At 38.6% G+C, this 23,814-nt stretch overlaps 1 protein-coding gene across 4 annotated transcripts in view; it reads right to left on the bottom strand.

Moving 5' to 3' along the window:
• The window catches only part of csnk1g1 (casein kinase 1, gamma 1), a 52,779-nt gene that overhangs the window by 9,138 nt on the left and 19,827 nt on the right, over positions 1 to 23,814 (bottom strand). For 2 of the 4 annotated variants that reach the window (XM_074665870.1, XM_074665871.1), the window contains exons 5-11: positions 10,039 to 10,190; positions 4,498 to 4,732; positions 4,333 to 4,418; positions 4,114 to 4,198; positions 3,158 to 3,306; positions 2,707 to 2,814; positions 876 to 986 (exon numbers count right to left, since the gene is read on the bottom strand). In XM_074665870.1, the coding sequence (XP_074521971.1) occupies positions 876 to 986; positions 2,707 to 2,814; positions 3,158 to 3,306; positions 4,114 to 4,198; positions 4,333 to 4,418; positions 4,498 to 4,732; positions 10,039 to 10,190 (926 nt within the window). The remainder of the gene's footprint in view (positions 1 to 875; positions 987 to 2,706; positions 2,815 to 3,157; positions 3,307 to 4,113; positions 4,199 to 4,332; positions 4,419 to 4,497; positions 4,733 to 10,038; positions 10,191 to 23,814) is intronic. The other 2 variants (XM_074665872.1, XM_074665873.1) reach the window with 1 other exon arrangement.

Raw genomic sequence — 23,814 nt, 5'->3', positions numbered from 1 at the left:
GCTTTAAAATCAGAGAGGCCGATAAAGAAAACAGAAACTATCTGATCGTCTTCGTATGATCTACAAAAATGAGTCAGACCAAAGGATAGTGATGTTCTGCACAGCTTGTTAGCGTTAGCTCTGACTCCACCATCAGTTACTGTTCATTATTTTCTGCTTTCTAACACTGAGCTAGTTAAACAGAGGGGTAACATATGCTAACAGCAAGAGGTAAAAATTACAGCAGAGTAGGTTTTAAACTAGAATGACTCTAAAAACTTCAGAGCATGCACTCAGCCGGCTAAGCCAGGTCAGCCGCCATGCAACAGGCTCCTTCATCTTTCCAACGAGGGCCTGAACGAAACGCCACAACCTGAGCTGCTGTTTGGAAAGCTCCAATCACATCTTCACCATCTGGGGTGGGTGGCTCCAGATGTCATGCATATGGTGGTGCAGAAAATAATAACATTTCCCAGCCAGGAGTAAAGGGTTCAGGGGAGGTGTATGGGTGTCGATCTGTCTCATACACGGCGCCTGGTGACACGTTTGGGATCGAGCGTTGGACATTAACCGAGGAAGTGGAAGAGATATTCATCAGACGACCACTACACTACACTTCTGATCATCTATGAGCTGAGAGACGGGGAGACTCTGCTGTTTGTGGACTTAAGGGCCAGAAGTTCGACGTAAGTAAAAAAAAAAAGTCAAAAATTATTAATAAGAAAAAGAAAATGAGCAGAATGTGGTAGGGAACTTAAAATGCTAAAAGCTAGCTCTGAAACAGTTTGAAAGCTGTGAAGCATCAAAGCTCCTGTTTTTAAAAACCTGAGATGAGACAGATCTGACTCCATAGACTTTGGGTGGGGCTGCTGGGTGATCAGGTGAGGGGTGTATACCTGCACTGAGCCCCCGTGCCTGTCCGCTGCCAGGTGGGAGGTCAGATAGGACGAGTTAGCTTGCCGCGTGGGCTGCACCTCCCATGCTCCTCGTCGATCTGACACCGCTGTCTGCTCAGGTAGCCGGGGGCGTCGGTGACGGGGTGGAGGAGGGGTGGAGGAGGGTGTGATGGGCAGGATGGTGGGGGTGGGGGAAGTGATGGAATAATTGCGTTAGGAAAGATGGGCATTTGGGTGTGTGCGAGGCCAGGTAACATGCAAAGCAGCATGGGAAATGAGAAGAAAAAATGGTACAAAATAAAAGAGTAAATCAAAATCAAAGCAAGGCTTCAGCCAGAGAACTCAAAGAGAAACTAAGGAGCCAAACGGAGGTAAACTCAGACATCCTCAACCCTGGACTCAAAAACCAACAAACTTAACTTAATTTATTCAGATTAGCCCTCAAAGAAAAAAGATGAGTCATCTTTTTTCCTCTGAACTGAAGCATAGCAGAGTTATGTTCAGCTGAGTCAGATCTAAAAACCCTGAATCAGCTGAAACCTGTGACTGGCCCCTTCAGCCAAACCTTTGATAGAGGGATGGACGTCAAGGAGCTGAAGTCCTCAAGTTTGCTTTAGAGCAGGGGTCTGCAACCTTTACTGTCAGAGGAGCCATTTTTCCTCAGCTCACCTGGATTAAAGTCATTCAGGAGCCACAAAATCTACTTTATCTGCACAATAAAGACAAAGCAGAGTGTAAAATTCTATACATAGTAAAATATAGTGATTAGTTATCTTAAAAGAGAAGTTTTTCAAATCAATAAAATTGTTTGCGCGATGTCCTAGTTTCTTATTTTTGATAAACTTCTTAAAAAACAACAAATTAGATATTTAAAAAACTGCAAAAATTTGCAAAAAATTGCAAAATTTTTCAAAACACCAATAAATTGAAATTTCACCTATTTGTAAAAATGTTTTTTTTATTTAAATTAAGTATATTTGCAAAAAAAATGAAATTTCAAAACTTTTCAAAAATATATTTAAAAATATAATTTAAATATATAATTCAAATTTAAAAAATGGGGTATTTAAAAAAAAATTCCCTCTATGAGAAAATTAGAAATTCTTGCAAAAATTTGCAAAATTTTACAAAACCCAAAAATAAATTGCAATGTCCTAGTTTCTTATTTCTGATAAACTAGTTAAAAAAAAGAAATTAGACATTTTAAAAAATTGCAAATATTTGCAAAAAAATGCAACATTTTTCAAAACCACAAATAAATTGAAATTGCACTTATTTGTAAATTTTTTTTTTTATTAAATTAAGAAAATTTGCAAAATAAAACTGAATTTTCAAAACTTTAAAAAATCGATTTAAAAAATAATTTCAAAATTTGACGCATTAAAAAATGGGGAACTTTTTAAAAAAATCCCTATATGAGAAAAATAGAAATTCTCATTTAAATAATATTTTTTAAAAGCTACAAAGAGCTGCATGAGGCTCCAGAGCCGCAGGTTGAAGACCCCTGACTTAGAGTCTAATCTGCTCTGACAGAAACATCAGATAAACCCTGACTCATCATATTTTGACTTTATAATTTCAATGCAGCTCAAACGTGGAGCATTATGGAAGTATTGCCCTCTTTATCGCTCAGTGACGAGGCTTCATATGACGTCCAGGAGGAAACAGACGACTGTACCTCAGTCTCAGACTGTACTCAGATCTGAAGTTTGATAAAAACACTGAGATCTTTCTGTTTCAGAGTCTGTATCTGGACGTATCTGACTCTTCTGCTCATTTCTTCCTCCGGACGGGAAACCTTCACACTGATAAAAAACATCACCTGCTGTACCTGGTTTCTGATTGGTTGGTGCTGCGAGGGTCGGTCTCTGTGAGGATGGCTCTCTCTCGTGACAGCAGACGCTCCAGAGTCTATGTGGACAGACCCCACCGGTGTGGGCTGAAGGAGACAGAGACCAGGTTAGTGTTGGCTGAGAGAAAACATGTCTGTTAGCGATGTGTGTTAGCGGTGACTGTTAGCGGTGTGTGTTAGCTGTGTCTGTTAGCAGTGTGTGTTAGCTGTGTCTGTTAGCGGTGTCTGTTGGCGGTGTGTCTGTTAGCGGTGTGTCTGATAGCTGTGTCTGTTAGCGGTGTCTGTTAGCGGTGTCTGTTAGCTGTGTCTATTAGCGGTGTCTGTTAGCGGTGTGTCTGTTAGCGGTGTCTGTTAGCTGTGTCTGTTAGCGGTGTGTCTGTTAGCTGTGTCTGTTAGCGGCGTCTGTTAGCGGTGTCTTAGCATCACTTACTATCTGCCTGCCGACCCAGTCGTAGGTGTAGTCGAAGGTGTATCCTTTCCGCTCAAACAGTTCGGTGAACAGGGTCCTCAGATACTCGTAGTCGGGCTTTTCAAAGAAGTCTAACCGTCTCACATATCGCAGGTAGGTCGCCATTTCCTCTGGAGGAAGGAGAGGAGACGAGAAGAGTTTAACATTAGATTTATTAAGGGATTAAACCACTGATAATCCTACAGTTGTTTAGAGCAGGGGTAGGCAACCCATGAATATTACAATGAAGCAGAGGACAAAATAAACACATAGATTGTTGACGCCAGTTTTCATGTAAACTTTGCTCTGAATCTATAAAGTTGTATAGTCTGCCAATTCTTTCTTTGGGGAACATCCTACTTATGGTTTTTGTATATTACCTATTATTTCATATGTTAACTTTTCAGTTTCTAAAGTCTCCTCTATCGTTGTTAACCAAAGACTGAGTTTTGGTGGGGTTTTTGTTTCCATGTCCTTGTCACCTGCTGTTCCTCCAGTGCCCTCTTGAGGCAGGCTCTGGAAGTTCAGGAAGTCACAAACACACCAAGCCAAAAAAAGTTGCTTTTAATTAACGTATTTACAGCCTGGTTCAAAAAACGTCTCCTGTCTGAGACGCTAAGTTTACTTTCAGCACCCACTGAACGGGGGGTGATTTTTTTTTTCTAACTCGGCCGTTCAGAGGATATTAAGATCCCGAGCTCGCCCAATCAGAAGCACAGCTCAGGTCACGTGACTGACGGGCACCCTATAGCTGTACGCTGAGGTCCTTGCCACTCCCTGCTGGGATAGCCAATATGCTTCGTTTTCTGTTTCAGAAACAGACGGGTGACGTCGGGGAGACTACGTCCACGACGTTCAGTGTGCAGCGTCTTTTTGTGACCAACACGAAAACAATGTTAGCCCCTGATCTGTGTTTGAAACTGAGGTGATCGGCTTACCTGGGAAATTCTCACAGAGGACCTCGATGGGAGTGTTTCGTTTAGTGTCTCCTATTTTCTGGTATCGTTCTTTCAGCGTATCAGCCTGAAGGGGAAACGACACAAAAACATACGTCAGGTTAATATCTCATGACTTCAAAAGCTTTAAAAAGTCAAAGTGCTCCTGTTTGACTGTTAAACGTCCTCCTGTCACGTGGGGTAAGAGATTTCTGAACTCACCTTCAGTCCTTGCCACGGCAGACTGCCACGCAGGAAGTACATGAACATGTGGCCTAAAGCCTCCAGGTCATCTCGCCGGCTTTGCTCTAAACCACACATTGAAACACGTTTTACTTCATTAACACTTGAATCCTTTAAAAAGCAGAGTTATGAAATGAAGCTCACCTTTGCCTAAATGTGTGTTGATGGACATGTATCGGGCGGTCCCAGTTAAGCTCTTATGCTCCCGGTAGGGGATGTGTTTTTTGGTCTCGGGGTCGATGTACTCTTTGGCCAGGCCAAAGTCGATGATGTGGATTATGTGTTCCTTCTTGTTCCCTTGCCGCCCGATGAGAAAGTTTTCAGGTTTTACATCTCTGTAGATGAGGTTTTTAGAGTGCACGTATTCCATTCGAGAAATCTGGGGAGAAAGGAAACGGCAGAGTCGGCAAAAAGACAAGTCAACAAAACCAGAAAAACTCTTGTTTTTTCTTTCAGTCTAATTCTTCAACTTTAAAGCTCCTGTAAAATGATGTTTATAAAATACTAATAAAAACATCTTCTTTAAAATCCTTGTTGCTGACTGGGAATGGACTGATTATTGGTGCCGATATTTAGCATTTGAAGCATATCAGCATCTGCCTTTTTCTATCCAGGGGCCGAAAAGAAATTAAATGCCAGACTGCGTTATCTTGCAGTCTCTACTCTGTCTCGAGCATCAACCCACCCACAGCACCTTCTGATTGGTGCCACACAGAGACATTTTTTTGAAAACTTGACTTCCTGTAGAAAACTTTAGGGAGCTATTTATTTTTTTTAGGTTTTTATTTTACTTTTTAACACAGCTGTTGAGCCTGGGAGCTGTTTGATAAACATATGCTTAAAGACTTGACACAAAGTTATGTGTTGAGTTCATATTGTCCCAAATTTTGACACAAATATTTTCACTTTTACTGCAAATGAATATCGGCCCTAGATATCTACTGATTATCGGTATCAATATTGGCTCTAAAAAAACTCATATTGGTCAGTCTCTATATCGGCCCTTATTATCTACTGATTATCGGTATAAATATCAGCCCTACAACAACTAAATTAGTCAATCTTATATCAGCCCCAAATATCTACTGATCATCAGTATTGCTATCAGCTCTGAAAAAAAACAAAACATCAGTCAATCTCTAATTTTTGACCCAAATATCTACATGTTATCAGTATCGATATTGGCTCTGAAAAAACACATCGGTCAATCTCTAAAATGAGCCCTAAATATCTACTAAATATCATTTACGATATTGTCGCTGAAAAAAACATATCCTTATTATCTACAGGTTTTTGGTTTTGACATCGGCCCTGAAGAAACTATATCAGTCAATCTTTAATATCAGCCTCAAATATCTACTTATTATTGGTATCCATATCAGCTCTAGATAAAAAAAAAGGTCAATCTCTAAAATCAGCCCCAATTATCTACTGATTATCGGTTATGATATCGGTTCTGAGAAAAACATATTCTTCAGTCGGTTAGTCTCTAAACCAGCCCTTATTTTCTACTGTTCTTTTTTTGTATTGGTATCGGCCCTAAAGAAACTATATCAGTCAATCTTTTATATCAGTCCCAAGTATCGACTGATTATCAGTATCCACATTGGCTCTAAAAAACAAACAACAACAACAACAACAACAACAAAAAAAACGGTCAATCTCTAAAATCAGCCCTAAATACCCACTGGTTATGGATACAGATATCAGCTCTGAAAAATCAGCCCTTGTTATCTACTGATTATCAGTTTCAATATCGGCTCTAAAAAAGCCATATCGGTCAATCTCTTATTAATTGGCCCCAAATATCTACTGATTATCAGTATTGATAGCAGCTCTAAAAAAAACACATCAGTCAATCTCTACTGTACCTACTGATTACTGGTTTCGATATCAGCTCTGAAAAAAACAGATCAGTCAGTCTCTATATCGGTCCTAATTATCTACTGATTATTGGAATCAATATAAGTTGTGGGAAAAAAAACATCAGTCAATCTCAAATATTGGCCACAAATATCTACTGCTTAGTGGTATCAATATCATCTCTGAAAAAACCATGTTGGTCAGTCTCGATATCGGCCATTATTATCTACTGATTATTGGTATCGATATTGGCTCTGAAAAAATAAACAACATCTATCAATCTCTAATTTTTGCCCCAAATATCTACTGATTATTGGTGTTGATATCAGCTTTGAAAAAACCATATCGGTCAGTCTCTATTGCTGACTGACCAACCATCAGTCGTATGGTTTTTGGAGGAGCACAGACACCACGGTGGCTCATTACTTCACCGAACAAACGGCTCCATTGATAACCATCCAGAATCCAGGCCTCAGAGTGAGATGCCAAACCATCCCGCCGCACTCCAAACGTAAAAAGGCAGCAGTGATTAGGACGACAGTGACAACATGTTTACAGATGAGAGGTTTTTACTAAGTGCTCGTCGTGGCAGCCTTCCAGGAACAGATTTGTAATCGACATAAATAACAGCTCGAACACGGCGAAATGTGTGAGGTAGCGTGAGTAATAAGATCCTCGACACGGGCTCGTTTTGAGGGTTTCTGATCCCCTGAAAGACTTTTTTCACCACACCAAAAACAGGAGCTGGTGTAGGAGTAGCAGCTCGCAGCACTTATAGTGGGATCACTCGTTGGTGCCAAAAACCAGAGAGACCTGCGTGATAAAAGCAGAGGGAGGATTGGCTCTGTGGCTTCATGATGTGCTGTTTTCTGTGTTTCCTCAGGAACCTGCAGACGGGGTCTACGTTACAGGATCTACGTTACGGGAGCTCGGCAGATTTTGTGCTGATGAAATGAAATGTTAGAAATTTTGAGATGTGGAAGGCGCCCAGCAGACTGGGTCAGACCCCCTTCTGTGCTGCTCACGCTTAATGAGATTTGGTAATGGCTTTGCTCCTTTTGACAGCTCCCAGCCAACCCGGCTCTGACCATTAATATGTGTGTAGGGACAGATTGCTAATTTGCAGACTGGGTTACAGGAGATTCAGCACAGCTTTCCCACCTGCTCTGCTGCAATTTGGTCTTTGGGCTGCAGGCACAGCTCTGGGTTCATATCAGTGATTATTTTACTTACAAAAAGTGCTACAGCAGTGTCATTAATCGAAACAGATATGCATCCTTATGTCTAACTTTCTTTCTCATCAGATTAAGAGTTGCACTCTATTGCAACATGGCTACGCTTACAACAAGCAAACTGCTCTTCTGATTAAGACTGTGGTGACTAAGGGAGCACGAAAAGCTTTAACTGTAAAAAATATGCAGGAAGTTTTTTCGTTTTTGAAATGCAACTTGCACCACAATCGAGTCCAAATGACAATGTGACAGAAGACAACACGAGGGCTTTGCCGACCCTTGTGATCGGGCTCAGGCTTTAAATATTTCTGTCAACAAACATTTTAGTTAGGGATGCACCGATACCGATCCTAGTATCGGGTATCTGTGGGAAGGGGCCGATCCAGACAACATCTCAGCTCTTTGATTTAAAACATTACCTCTAAAGCATTTTGTTTGTTTTTTAGTCTACAGGATATGAAAGTCCAGAATTAAATACATTTTCTGTGCAGTCTGAAGATTTGCTTTGCTGCTAAACATTTAAACATTTCAAGTTTAGGCAAGGCATGTTTGTTTGTAGAGCACAATTCATACACAAGGCAATTCAAAGTGCTTTACAGCTAAAATAAAATAAATCTCAAAAGGGAAAATAAAATCATTGCATAAAATCACATCATAAGACATGAAAAATGATTAAATGAATTTAAAGAGGAGATTGCAGGTAGAATAAATAAATATAATAAATAGGGATGTTCGATACCACTTTTTATACAGACCGATACCAGTATGAGTACTCCTTCTTGAGTACTCACCCATACCAAGTACAAGAGGTAGACCGATATATCCGCCGGCCAATATATCGGGCCGATATTTGGACATTTGTCTCTATCGGCCATCGGCCGTATTTTCTTTTAAAAAGCCGATTTTTGATCCGTTGTATAAAAAGACGCAATTTTTGATCAGGCACAAAAAAGATGAGCACCTCAAACTTGTGGAACCACTTGGATACATTACATACTTTTGTTCAAATTATATTAATAAGTTTAAATTTCTTTTTTGACATTTTAAGAAGAGTGTGAATGTTTACTACTGCTTGTTACATTGTGTGTTTACTCAGACAAAATATTTCATTGTTTTGAAAGCTGAATAAATGTTCAGAGGACTGGACACGACTTGTTGTAATAGATTTCTTTTAGTTGCTCAGAAATTGCTGCGTTTCACAAAAATGTGATAAATATATATTTATTTAACAATCGGCCTGAATATCAAATTGGAAAAATCGGCTATGCATATCGGCATCGGCTGCCCAAATTTGGAAAGCATCGGCATCGGCATCGGCCCCCAAACCCCGGTCGACCTCTACCAAGTACCGATACTACTTGTACTTATGAAACATAAAATTTAAATTAACAGTGTCAGATCATTTTTATCAAAGACAGCACAGTCACTCTGATATTAAGTCCAAATAAAACACAAACAACTCTCTGAGTTTAGAATTTTTTTGATCAATATTAAATATATATATATATTAAAAGTGCACAATAAAACTAATAACTGCCAGAGTTTAAGTATTTTTTAAAGTAAACTAAAGTGCAAAATAAACAAGTTTAACTGTGAACTCCTGGTTCATTCATATTGTGTGAAAAGGACCTGACACACATTTGCAGTGGTGATAAACTACAGTAATTAGCACCATCTAGTGGTGAGGAGGACTTGCTCGACAGAAGATTTTTTTGTCTTGAGTATCTGCTGCTAGTATTTGCAGCCTTTGTGAGTACTGTTACCTTGAAAAAAGGCTAGTATCTGCCCGATACGGATACCTGGTATCGGTATCTGGCCATCCCTAATAATAAATATTAACATCAGTAATTCCATAAACTCATTTTTTTCACCAGTAACCCAAAACATGACCAGTCTGATCCCACAGTAGGGCATGCTGGTTATTACTTAACACTGGTATCAGACCGGTATCAGTCGATATCTAAAGCCCAGGGATCCGTATAGGATGGGGATAGACCGGTTATTGGCCGGGCCCATTATTGGCACTTTGAGGCATATCGGCATCGGCCTTTTTCTTAATCCGACGGCCAATAAGAAAAAAATGTAACACCGCGTTGTTGCAGCTCTGATGCAGTCACTACTCAGTCCCCAGCTCTGTCCCACCCACAGCACCATCTGATTGGTTACAAGCAGAGCCATGGCTTGAGAAACAGCCAATCAGCAGTGCAGATATTACAGTTATTGCAGTTACATTGAAATTTTTTAACACTTTATTTACTGTAGAAAACTTTAGCTTTTTAATTTTTTAAGTTTTCATTTAACTTTATAAAACATGCTGCTGAGCCTGGGAGCTGTTTAATAAACTCATAATTTAAGGGATTTGAATGAAGTTAAGTGTTGGAGTTTGAATTGTTCAAAATTTAAAACTAATATTTGCACTTTGACTGCAAATTAGTATCAGCTTCAGATATTGGTTATTGGCCCGTAAAAATCCATATCGGTCTGTCTCTAGTACAGGAGCCAGAAAACTCTTATCCCTAATTTCAGTCGCCATAAATCATGAGTTGAGCTCTTTTAAGGATCCCAACGTTGATAAAACCCCCGGACTCACCAGCTGGATTGCGATCATTAAGACAGTCTTCAGTGAAAAGGTCCGGTCACACAGGTCGAACAGGTCCTCTAGACTCGGGCCCAGCAGCTCCAGAACCATGGCGTTGTATTTCCCACAAGGTCCGAAGTAAAACACCTGGGGTACACCTTCAGCTGAAACACAAGAAGAAGCAGACTTTATCAGGCTGAGTCGTCGTGTTTAATGTTTGATCATGACTTTGTGGTTAGTGCTGCACATGTATGATCGTTGTTAGGGGCCCAGATGTTTAACTGTTGGAGGAGGGGATTCTGGGATTCCCCTGACTGATGGTATCTCAGAGCTGAGTCCAAGGTAAACTGCCGAGGCCTCTTAATGGACAGAGTGAAGGTGGGGCACTCCAAGGTTACTGAGGACACTCCAGGAAAAGCTGCTGGGTAAACATTAACCCTGAGAGAAAAACAAAGCAGGCCTGCAAACGAAACTGTGTCACTGGAAACTAATCTTTCTCTGCCTCGTATCACGTCCTCCCAACTGAATCGTTTTCTTTCTGCTCCAGTCTCACTAATTGCTCCACAATCCCTCCATCTGTCACCTTGGCTCTCCATTTCTTCCACCACAGTTTATTCCTCTTTCATGTCTTTTCATTCACATGCAGCAGTAACACAGGCAGGGCTTGAACTCCTCTCTTTGTGTTAGCATCGCTGGCTAACGCTGGCTAGTGCTCGTCTCAGTGTTCGACTCCATTTAACTCCCGCAGTTTGACTTTTTTTAACTTCTGAATCTAAAACGAGAGTCTCAACTGTCATGCGTGAATAATTACCTTTAACTCGTGGTTTCTGTTTTCTTTGCTAAGATCCTGACCACGTCTTGAACTTTAGTTTCAAAGAGCGGGAAACCAGGTCAAACTGTTAATTGCCTTCAGGGAAGTTTGATTCAAAGTTTGCTCCTGCTCTCTGCCACTCAGTCCCATTAAATAGGTCCCTTCAAGAAACTTCAAAGTGATGCAGACTCCGCTCTGCTCGGTCCTTAAAATGTTGTAATTGCAGAAAAAAAAAACAGGAGAAGAAGAAATGTCCCAACTACACTTCATAATAGGGGTCGGTGATATGACCTAAAATTTATATCAAAGTATTTTTACTTCTTATCGAGATAACGGTATTATATCACAGTTTTCCAACATGTAAAAAAAGTGAAGTCTTTTTAAAACTTGATTCTGACTCTGTTCTGTGTTATAAGTGTTAACATCCTACCTCTCAGGGTTAGAAAATGTCTAATACTGGGTTAAAAAAGGCTTTTGGAAGAGAAACTTGTCCTATTTCAAGCTTAAAGTGACTGTACTGCTGAGCAAACTGGGTCTGAGGAATGAGAATACTTACAGAAAAAAAATAACTTTTTGCATTTTATTTAAAAATGGTGAGCAATTAACTAATAACATTTTGGATGCCAATAAATTTATTAAAATCACCATTATTAGTTTTTTGTTCTGAAGCCTGTGAGGTTGTCTAATAAAGCGCTAAAGATTTGTGAGCCTTTATTCCTCTAAACACTGCTGCTGTAAAACAGACGGCTGAGGCATGAGACAAAACATTTTACAACAACAATTTACTGCAGCTATCATGTATTTTCGAACAACAAACAGACAAATACAGAGATACAGACAGATCAGTGATTTTGACTGAAGAACAGAGGGCGACAGTTCAGACTCAGAGCCTGAACCACGACCAGGAAAACAAAAACTTTTGAGGCAGTTGATCGATTTACAGCTTAATCAATCCACGGTGGGATTCCTGAATCATTTAATGCTTGCATTTTACAACTTGTGAAATAAAAAAAATAAAAAAAAATTGAAAATTCAACAATTTCAATTCTTTTTGAATGTTTTTGCAAATTTTTTAAATTAATATTTTTTTGTGAAATTTGGGGATTTTTTTTTACTTTTTTGCAAGTTTTTTTAAATTTCCCATTTTTTATGGAACTTTAATTTTTTTTAATTCCAAGATTCTTGCACTTTTACAACTTGTGAAATAAAAAATAAATAAATTGCAAATTCAACAATTTCATTTTTTTTTAAGTTTTTGCAAATTTTCTACTTAATAATTTTTGAGAAATTTTGAGATTTTCTTTTCCTTTATTGAATTTTTTTTTATTTTCGGTTTTTATGGGACTTTTGCATTTTTTTAAATTCCAAGATTTTTGCATTTTTACAACTTGTGAAATAAAGAATTTTTTTTCTTTTTTCCAAATTCAACAATTACAATTTTTTTGAACGTTTTCACAAATTTTTGAAATTAATTTTTTTGTGGAGTATTTTTTTTCCTTTTTTTGCAATTTTTTTTAAATTTCCCATTTTTATGGAACTTTTGCATTTTTTTTTAATGCCAAGATTTTTGCATTTTTACAACTTATGAAATAAAAAATTGAACTATTTCAATTTTTATTTTTTCAAATTTTTAAATTAATATTTTTTGGGGAAATTTTGAGATTTTTTTCCTTTTCTGCAAATTTTCTAAAACATTCAATTTTAATGGAACTTTTGTTTTTTTCAAAATTTGTATATATTTGATTTTTGGGGAAAATTTTTCGATATTTCTTATTTTAGGATTCCTGAATCATTTAATGCTGTTTTTAGATATTTATCATCATCACTCACAAGGAGTAAAAGCAACAACCTGTCCCGGACACAACAACATGATGTGGCGCTGGACAGCGCTCAGGCTTCATCCTCAGAACAAGAGTTTATCAAAGGCATTTTTCAGCTACATGTCTGTTGGAAAAAAAAAGTGAAAACAAACTTATATTAAACCAGCACAACGCTTGTTGTACCTTTCCCATCAGCAGAAACACCTGCTGACATGACAGAGCCCACTCTGTTGGATGCACCAGAGCAGGCTGGTTATTTATGCCTTAACTCAGTCAAAGCTCGGCAAAACTTGTTTTTTTCGTTGGCACGTATTTTATTGAAAACAAAAATAATCGAGAAATGTTTTAGTTTTGATGCTACGAGGGTATGAAGCTTGTTAGACCGTTAAAATCTGTGATTTAGCCGCACTATTGTTTGGTTCATACTCCGCAAACTACGGTTTCAGTTTGTTTCAAAATGTTTATTTTGATGACACTACTTCTGTTAAAAAATGGTTGTTTCACATTTTAGGTTTTGAGGTTTGACCATAGACTCTTACCTATAGTGATGAACAGCCTGTGTCCAAAACAGCGTAACCGTCATCAAACACACACATCAGCTGTTTCACTTTCTACACGCTGTAAATGTTTACTTCACGTCTCTGACTCGGATTTAAAGGTGTATTTTCAGAATGGCTGTGGCAGAGAGGTGCCGGTAAAAATAAACCTCCCACATAGATTAACCACTACCTGGACTAAATTATGTGTAACAAGCTTTACCGCGGTAATTACGGTGTTGCAAAATTAATTTCGCGGCAACTTATGATCCTCAATCCTTCTGATCCTTCACACCAATTATTAAAACAGCCTTAAATTGCTGAATAAACAGTGTTTTGTTGTTTGTGAAGCTGGATTTCCAGATGTAGGTGATCAGGTATGTTGAGTTAACCTTTGTGTACGACACATCCTGTCATTAAGGAGGACGATTTCATTAAAACCTTAAACTACGATCCTAAACGCCTCACACAGCCGATACGGGACACAAACAGCTGCTTATGCACGGCCTTAACCCTCCAATGGGAGCAGAGTCACGCTGGCGTGTTTTAGAGGTCATGTTTAACCTGGAAAATGAAAGTCCAATATTTACTTTCCTTCAAGCTTTGTTTTGGTCTCCACCCTGAGGAAATAATCTGCTAAATGCTCCACTTTCTTCACCAGCCAGTGGGTCTGCCACTTGATGCTGGGTACGGCGTGTACAGAGGGTTTATCAGAGCTTTTTATTGAGCACAGACGAGCTGGAAAATAGGTCGGGAGAAGTGACGATTGATGGGGATTGAAGATGTTGACCAAAAAAAAAAAAAGAGGCCAACATTCAGACTGCTGCAGACGTAACATTTGCCTTACCTGAATGTTTTTTTTCATACATGTCACATCTTTATTTCTGCAGTCATATCTGAACTGTGTACTCGGTTCATTCAAGAAAGCAGATCTCAGAAACATCCTCTTCTGACAGACTCAGACCTGACTGAGAGGAATCAGTTTCTCATGTTGGATATTTTGCAGAGGAAATCCGACGTGCCAGCTCGCTAATGGGAAAGACACTGCAGCATAAAAGGTGGCGCGATGCTGTCAGCCAGCATATGGGCATGTAGGAGTCGTGCTGCGCTCCATCCTGTGTTTCTGGACACCATTATGCAGTCCTGTGGGTTGCTAATTGTACCATAGGAGTGAGAGCCTTGAAACCACGGGTGCCTGTGGGAGGCCTTAAACGTGTTGGGTTGGAGATGTGCTGTAAATAAGTGGATAAACGCTTGTTAAATTGAATACGAGGTTGGTCAAGCCTTTTTACTCGCAGAGGAGAAGCAGAGATGGCAGAGCCGTCATTATCTACAACAAACCGTCCTCCCAGCAGCAGACTTTACTCTAATTGTACGGGAAACTTTGATAGAAGCTTCCAATTTTCTGAGCACTTTTAACTTCTCTTCTGCAATTTTCTCAGAATGATGAAGGCTGTGGCTGGGTGTAGCACTCACTCCGTCCTGAGGTTATTTCTAGTGAACTGCACATGGCACGGACAGAATAAGACGGAGGTTTCAACAAAGCGTCCACTTCCACAGAATGAGCAGGCAGTTAAAACGGCTGTATTACCTCTATTAGACGGACACTTTGCAAGAAAAATGTTTCTAAAGCGCTGCTCGTTGTTAAACATTTGAAAACTGACCTCCAACCAGCTGCTGAAAACACTGCTGTGGTCATCTCACATGAGCTTCTACCACAGGGGTCTGCAACCTTTACTTTCCAAAGAGCCGTTTTTCCTCAGCTCACCTGGATGAAAGTCACTCAGGAGCCACAAAATCTACTTCATCTTCAAATTAAGATAAAAAAGTGTATAATCTTATGAATAATTATCTAAATGAGAAGTTTTTGTGTGTGTGTTTTGTGATTTCTTAGTATTTTATTTTTACTAAATTTAAGAAAAAAAAAAAAGTTGTAATATCATGGATTTTAAAAATTTGCAAAATTTATGAAGTTTCAATAAGTTGAAAATTTTAAAAAAAATTCAAAAATTTGCAAAATAAAAAAGGACTTAGAAAATGTGCAAAATTTTGATATTTCAAAACATTTGCTGAAATGTAAATTTGCAAAAAAAAAAAATATAACACTAAATAATGCAATTTCAAAATTTTGCTTAGCTTCCAAAAAATTGAAAAATTTCCAAAAATTTGCACAAAAGGGAGATTTTTTATAAAGAATTCAAAAATTTGCTTAATCTTCAAAAAATATAGATTTTTTTTCTTAATTTGCAAAATTGTCAGAAAATTGAAATAAAAAATAAATCCAAAAAATTGCAAAAAATTCAAAGCTTTATTTTAAGAGGCGATGTATTTTTGTTAAAAAATGTTGTATTGTGATTTACTTAGTTTACTACCATCTGTAAGAAAAATTAAAAAACCCTGTTATTTTAATAATATTTTTTAAAGCTACACTGAGCCACTGCAAAGGAGTCAAAGAGCCGCAGGTTGTAGACCCCTGCTCTACCAAATATAAAACCCACACACAGCTGAGACTTCCAAACATCATGTTTTACTTTAGGTTGTGAAAGTGTTTAACTGCGTTTGGTTGAAGATTTTCAGGCAGGGATCTGGCTTCAGGGCATTTCCTGAAAAGTCTGTTTTATTGGATCCAATAAAAAATCTATAACAGCATAACTCACAGCAACATTAAATGGCCATGAGCAGAGTTTATAGGGTTAAATCAGTTTTTGCATCTTAGTTTTCTGTTAATGCCGGGGATGATGCTTACTCTGTGCAAACAGACACTCCTGTCTACAGTCATCAGAGGATTCAAACATGAAGCTAACCTTAGCTGGGACTGAATCAAATTATAACTCTGTGTCACAACAACGTAAAGCAGTTCTGACGATTGTAAGAGATTAAAACAAACCTTTCTGTCTGTTTACCTGTAGTTTAATAGAAGCTGAATGTGCTGAATGAACATAAGTCTGACTGAGAGGAACTTTCTTAAATCTCCCGTCCAGCACGCGTGCCTCTCTGTGTGTGATTTGTGGACGTAACGTCAGGGACCAGATCTTTGGAGTCTGTGGAGAGTCCACTCCTGAGCCTCTACGCTTCATGATGACCATCTGGTGTCGCTATAAATAATTATGTTGAAATGCTGACTCAGCATTTCAACATATTGTTATCCTGTGACTTTATTCCACTTCTTCTTCTTCTTATTCTTCCGTACGTTTTTTGGCTCTTTTCACAGCCTTCAAATTTTGTCCGATTTTCACCGTTCAACTTTTAAACTATTCAGCTTGTTTAGGAATAGTGTGCTATATCTTTTCACTTTTCTAACTATTAAACTTTTTGATTTATTCAGCTTTTTCCAAAAAAATTTCTCTATGTTAAACAGATGGGAAATTTCAGCTCCTCTGACTAAAATCTGCTTCAACTTCAACAAGCTCTAACTTCAGCTTGCTCCCACTTACAGACTTCATTTTTGCTTTAAAATGTTCACTGATCTTTCCACTACTGATATCTGTAATAACTTTTTTAATATCTTCAACTGTTTTTGAGATTTCACTGTATAAGCGACACAAACTTTTCACTCTTTTCACCTCTCCTCCTGCTCTCAGAGGGCGGAATGTTTTCAATTTGACTGAGAGAAGCAGCTGCTGCTACTGAAAAAATCTGCCGATTAACCTGCCATAAAATTCTCAAACTTGACTCAAATCAAACAAAAAAGGCTGCTACTCCTTCAACTTCAACTGCTTCTACCTTTTGCAGACTTTGACTCGAGACTCTGTTCACACATTAAACTGGTCCTATTCTCCTCATCTCATTTACACATTAATCATAGATTTCTGCTTTCTTCTACATTTTTGAGATTTCACTGTTTGGTTTCTCTCTCTTTTTATTTAATTATTTTAACTTTTGTAGGCTGATTTACATTTCCACTGTATCCACTTTCTTTATCCACTCATTGTCTTTTCCTCATTTCTCTTAACATTTTTTTTTTCCTTTATTTTACATTTTCAGTTTTTTCCACTTTTATTCAAACTTTTCCAGCTTCAGCATTTCAACGCATTTGCTGCAAGGAAATGCAACTTCTCTAGTTTACTACAAAGATAAAGAGGGATGGGAGTATTCTTTTTAAGTCTGAGTAATCTGGCTCAGTTGATTTTATTTGTGCAAACATCTTAGAGCCATCTGATGCTAAAAGCTGACACAATACGTCTTTTCAGGGAAGCACTCGATATCATTACACTGATGTGTTTTTCTTACTGTGCGTGTGTGTGTGTGTATGTGTGTGTGTGTGTGTGTGTGTGTGTGTGTGTGTGTGAGATGTTAGTTAATTTGATCCTTGGTCTAATTATTTACTGAAGCATGGAGCCTTCCTGTTTGATTTGTTTACACAGTATGAAAAACTACGGAGGGCAAAGGGTGTCAGACATTTTGCAAAAGCTACACCATGAATGCAAAAGCTACACCATAAATCCAAAAGGTACACCATGAATGCAAAAGCTACACCATGAATGGAAAAGCTACACCATAAATGCAAAAACTATCATGAATGCAAAAGCTAGACCATAAATGCAAAAGCTACACCATGAATGGAAAAGCTACACCATAAATGCAAAAACTATCATGAATGCAAAAGCTAGACCATAAATGCAAAAGCTACACCATGAATGGAAAAGCTACACCATAAATGCAAAAACTATCATGAATGCAAAAGCTAGACCATAAATGCAAAAGCTACACTATGAATGCTAAAGCTACACCATAAATGCAAAAACTATCATGAAGGCAAAAGCTACACCATTAATGCAAAAGCTACACCATGAATGGAAAAGCTACACCATAAATGCTAAAGCTACACCATAAATGCTAAAGTTAGATTATGAACGCAAGAGCTACACCAATAATTCAAAATTTACACCATCAACGGAAAACCTCCAACATTAATGCATAACCTACACCATTAATGAAAAAGCTACACCATAAATGCAAAAACTATCATGGATGCAAAAGCTAGACCATAAACGCAAAAGCTACACTATGAATGCTAAAGCTACACCATAAATGCAAAAGCTACACCATGAATGCTAAAGCTACACCATGACTGCAAAAAATTCACCTTGAATGTTAAAGCTACACCATGAATGCAAAAGCTACACCATTAATGCAAAAGCTACACCATGAATGCTAAAGCTACACCATTAATGCAAAAGCTACACCATAAATGCTAAAGCTACACCATAAATGCTAAAGTTAGATTATGAACGCAAGAGCTACACCAAAAATTCAAAATTTACACCATCAACGGAAAACCTCCAACATTAATGCATAACCTACACCATTAATGAAAAAGCTACACCATAAATGCTTAACCTACACCATGAATGCTAAAGCTAGGCCATAAATGCAAAAGCTACACCATTAATGTTAAAGCTACACCATGAATGCAAAAGCTACACCATGAATGCAAAAGATACACCATGAATGCAAAAGCTACACCATGAATGCAAAAGCTACACCATTAATGTTAAAGCTACACCATGAATGCAAAAGCTACACCATGAATGCAAAAGATACACCATAAATGCTAAAGCTACACCATGAATGCAAAAGCTGCACAACGATTTGCAAACACCACGGCACAACGGAAGCTAAAAGAGGTCAGTTATCCTGACAAACACAGAAAAGTTACAAAAGTAATTAAATGATTTTCTTTTATTGACTCTATCTTTGATAAATAAAGCTTCCTCTCACTCTTGGAGTTTCTAAAGGTGATGCTAATGTGGTGAAAGTGGATGCGGCAGGGGGAAAGACAGAGGGCAAACTGTTGAAAACCACCTGGTGTGTTGTCACCAACCATGTTGCACAGCTCTGGTTTGTTGTAGCGTGGAGACGGCAGAAAAACCTGAATTCTCTTCCTTTTTGCTCTTTCCTTCAATCCTTTGATTTATCTCCTTAAATCACTGAGGTTACTGAAGGGAATGAAACAGACTCAGCTCTGTTTGTTGTTTGTTTTCACTTCTCATCCACGTGACCTTGGAGTGGAACCTGCTGCCGTAAAGCGTTTGCTTTTGCCGTAATCTGGCTAGCTAATGTAGCAAAGTTAAAGCCGAGGCTGGAGTTTCACATCACAGTCTGATTCTAACTTTGCTGAGACAGCTGTTACAGCTACGCTCAGACCAGCTGATCAGGACATCATGTTTTTTCTGTGTTTCTGTCCTAAAATCACTTCAGACCCCTGAGAAAAACAGTCTCCCCTGTCTCTGTTAAAGCAGAAACAGATATCCAGGTTGGACCTCTGGCCTTTCTGCTACATGTTGGTAAAATCTGAAGCGCTGCGTCTCTGTGGGAAATGTTTACTCCCTCAGGTTTGTGATGGTTACAGGGCTGGTGTTGTGTTTCATGATGAAGATTTGCTCTTACCTCCAACAGAGCCCACCCACCCTGATTTGAAAACAGTCTCATCTTCCTCACATAATGCCTCACAGTCTGCAGCTCCTAAGTGCCCTGACAAACACTCTCAGATATACGTGTAGGGAGATGCTGAGATGCTGGATGCCTCATTGAATCATCCTCATTAACATCCTGAGACACTCGGTTCTGCACCAGAAACGACACCTGATCGAGCGTCTGAGTCGAGCCACATTAATTCATAAAGACGCCGCTGCACAGACGCCGTGGCGAGCACACTGGCTGTGAGGAATGTGGCGTATCTCACAGCCAGGAAGAAAGGAGGTCACGTTCTCCCATCTGGAGGAGAGGACGGAGGCAGGTTAGCGCTCAGAGAGGCAGACCCACTCTCTAAATATTTAATGAGTTTCCGCACAGTTGGCCTTTTCCAGCCCCTGCCTTTGCAAAACAATAGCCATTACACTCCGAGTGTGGTTTTCATATATGAATATGCAGCTCGTCCAAAAAGCTCATCGAGAACAAACATCAGACTCCACGCCTTTATTTCCCACGCTCAACCACAAGCACAAAGTTTACATTTTATTTCACCCAATTTACTGGAAGAGCAACCAAAAACGATTAAAAAAGACGTTTCTATTGTCCCATTGTTTCCACAGTTTCCACCCATTTCCTCCCGACCAACGCAGAAAAAGTTCAGTGTAATATATTCTTCTTTTGTAGTCATCCCATCCTCACAGAGGCCTGACGGTGCTCGCTGTAACAGGGATGCGTCAGCAGACCTTGACCAGGCTTTTATGACAAACGGAGGGATCCTCAGGAGAGCAGAGTGGAGGAAAGGGAAATTAAGAAGCGACTGTTGTATTGTCTTTCATTCTGAACATCTGCAGCGTATCTGCTAAAGGATGAACACTGGTCATATCACTGTTCAATATCAAAGGAGAAGAACTTTTATCATGAGCAATGTGCCAACGAGGAAGTTTACAGACAGTAAGAGCCGTACTTTAGCAGGTCTAGTGTTATGGAAACTATGTTTGTTTATATACCTGCTGGATTTAGAGCATTAACTAATTTAAGCCCATCTGGTGACGTGGAGAAGTAATAACCCTTCCCCTCCATCTTCCAGCCCAGGGGTCTGCAACCTTTACTTTCATAGGAGCCATTTTTCCTCAGCTGACATAGATTTAAGTTATTCCAGAGCCACAAGATCCACTTTATCTTCAAAATAAAGACTAAAAAGTGTAAAAAATAAAAAATACATACGATTAAAATAAAGTTAAAATCAAGTAAAATGTAGTGAATAATTATCTAAACAAGAAGTTTTTTTTAGCTTATAAAATTCTATATATATCTTAATAAATTATTTTAAATGTTTGCAGAAATTTCCAGAAGTTTTAAAAAAAAAAAGTTACTAAAAAAATGTCAAAATTAAAAATTCAGAAATTTTAAAACTTAGCAGGAAAGACTAAAAAGTGTGAAAAAATCTATACAAAGACAAAATATAGTAAAAAAATATCCAAATTAGGAGTTTTTTTAAATTAATGACATTGCATGACTATTTTTTCACTTTATTATTTTAGATTTGTTTGCAGAAATTTCCAGAAATTTGCAAAAAAAATCAGAATTTTGAAATGTTAAAACTCTGCAAAACAAAAAAAATAAATTTGACATTGTTCAAAAATTTTAAAACAAATTGATATTTCTAATTTTCTGCATTTTTAAAAAAAAAATTACACTTCAAAAAAATCTTGCGAATTTTGAGAAATTTTAAAAAATTTGCAAGAACTCAGAAAGTATTTAATTTTTTATAAAATCGCAAAAAAAATAGAAATAAAAAAATTGCAAAAATTCAGAAAGTATTTAATTTTTCAAAAAAATTGCAAAAAAGAAATAGAAATTTAACAAATTTGCAAAAAAAAAAATGTTTGGCAAGGATACTTGAATTTGATGACTAATTATATTTTGTTGTTTGCTAATGTCTTGCCACATATCGAGCATGTCTATCAAACTGGCACATTGGCAGTGTATGAGACAAGGCTGAAGCTCTAAAATCTGCTGTTCCTCCAGTGTCCACTTGAGGCTGGGTCAGGAAGTACAGGAAGTCACAATCACACCAAGCCAAAAAAAGCTTTTTTCAAAGCAGAAATTAACCTATTTACAGCCTGGTTAAAAAACATCTCCTGTCTGAGTCGCTAATTTTACTAACTTAGCCGTTAAGAGGATATCAAGATTGCAAGCTCGCCCAATCAGAGAGACAGCTCAGGGTCACATGACCAAACGGCGCCCTATGGCTACACACGAAGCCCTACCAATATGGCCGCGATAGCCGATCTGCTTCATTTTCTGTTTGAGAGACAGATGGGCGACGTCGGCGAGACTACGTCCATGTTTTATACAGTCTGTGGTTGTCAGTGAAATGAATCTATCCACACAGAATTAAAATCTGTATTTTCTTCCAGATTAGTCTTTTTGTAGATGTAGTTCTCTTCCCAGGGCTGTAAAACTTGAGGTTAGCCACAGGTGCATGGAAAGTTGGTGGGCTGTTGATGTTGTAGGAGGTAAAGTAGAGCGGTGGCAGGCTTTATTGACAGATGGGATGAAGATTTAGTTCAACTAAATGTTAACGCAGGATTTTATTTAGTGTCAGAGTCTTTAACCATCAATACCCTCTGGAAGAAAAATAACTATTCATTATTTCAGTGATATTTTTTTAAAGCTACAAGGAGCCACTGCAGAGGAGTCAAAGAGCTGCAGGTTGAACACCCTTGCTCCAGCCTCTGTCTGTGTTATGGATTTAGTGGTCAGCACAGGCTGCCGGCAGGTCTGGGTGTGTTCAACTGAGGGCAGGGCTGAGCCATACACACACACACACACACAGACAACAAGCAGAGAGGCAGAGTGTCTTCCTGCAGGTTGTAAAGAGGTGTGTGAGGTCTTTATTTGCTCATAGTTTCTGTATGCTAACCCTGCCAGCTTCCCTCAGAGCTGCTTACTTCCTGAATAAGATGCATCCTTTACATTTTCCAGCCAATCCAGTTCAATGAGAGGAAATAATTCTCACCGCTACAGGTTTTTACAACACTTCTGTCTGATTGTGAAACTAAACCGTGCTCAGGCTCCGTCCTCGTCAACATGCAACATCACGACCACGTGTAGACCTGCCTCATACTGCTGCCTTTACGCCTCTCTCCAGGTGACTGCTCACTCATGTCAGGCCTCTTCAGATAGCTTCCAGTCATGCGTCAGAGACGGGTATTTTTACAGTGGGATGATGCAAACGGCCATGTGTGATGTGAAAGCTGTGAATTCTAATGGAGCTCCATCAACCTGGGTTTGGCTTTTCTGACAGCATCTCTGTGGGATCGGGTCCGTTCTCATCTCCACTGATTTCAGTCAGAATGAGCTGCTAGTTTTCCAACAACAGAGCTGTAAAATCCTACAGAGCTCGACCTGCCAGGCAACTCGCTGCACCGAGCTGAGGCTTTTAGTTCCCAGCTTAATTCCTGGAATTAGGTCCTGACTAATAATCGTTTTAATTTTTGTTTTAGTTTGCTTTTTTAGCACAAGACTATGTGAAAAAGTTAAATGACGATGGTGATAAGGCCGAAAGACTTCATCAGGAGACATACTTGTCCCCGTAAAATGCACTTCACATGTGAGTCAGCATCTGAAACAATCTTTCAAGTAGGACTGTAACGAGTGGTCGACGTAATGGACTCATCGATTATAAAAAATAAATCAATGACACAAATTTTAATAGTCGAAGCATTGTAGTATTGTTTTAGACATTTTTTCAGGCTCTGAGTCACAAACTAGTGTCAAAACTCCCCTAACTTTTTAAAAGTGAGGAAATTTATCCGATGGAGCTCATTCAAGCTCGCACTGCACCTGTAACACTCAGGTGCAACCAACACTGTAAATAACAACTACATTTCCTCATTACCTGCTTCATTCAGTTTGAGTTTGTTTTTTTTTGTTTTTTTTGTACTGTACTTATATTTTTACGTCATCATGAATGAAATAAAGACAAACAAACAAAAAAACATGACACAGGGCTGACCAATCAGAGGAGAGAACCTAACTCTGAGTAAATGCAGTGAAAATGAAACACACAGGTTGAATTCTGCACATTTTAAAGGACAAATTAGGTTGAAACACAAAACAACCGTGATTAATCGACTAATCGAAAAATAATCGATAGATTAGTCGACTTTAAAAATAATCGTTAGTTGCAGCCCTTCTTTCA

The sequence above is a fragment of the Halichoeres trimaculatus genome, unplaced genomic scaffold (genome assembly GCF_033239565.1).
Source record: "Halichoeres trimaculatus isolate MK-OKI-2021-1 unplaced genomic scaffold, fHalTri1.1 fHalTri1_scaffold_3, whole genome shotgun sequence".
Taxonomy (NCBI): domain Eukaryota; kingdom Metazoa; phylum Chordata; class Actinopteri; order Labriformes; family Labridae; genus Halichoeres; species Halichoeres trimaculatus.
The sequence above is the reverse complement of the archived record's forward strand: the minus strand, read 5'-3'. Positions and strand labels throughout refer to the sequence as shown.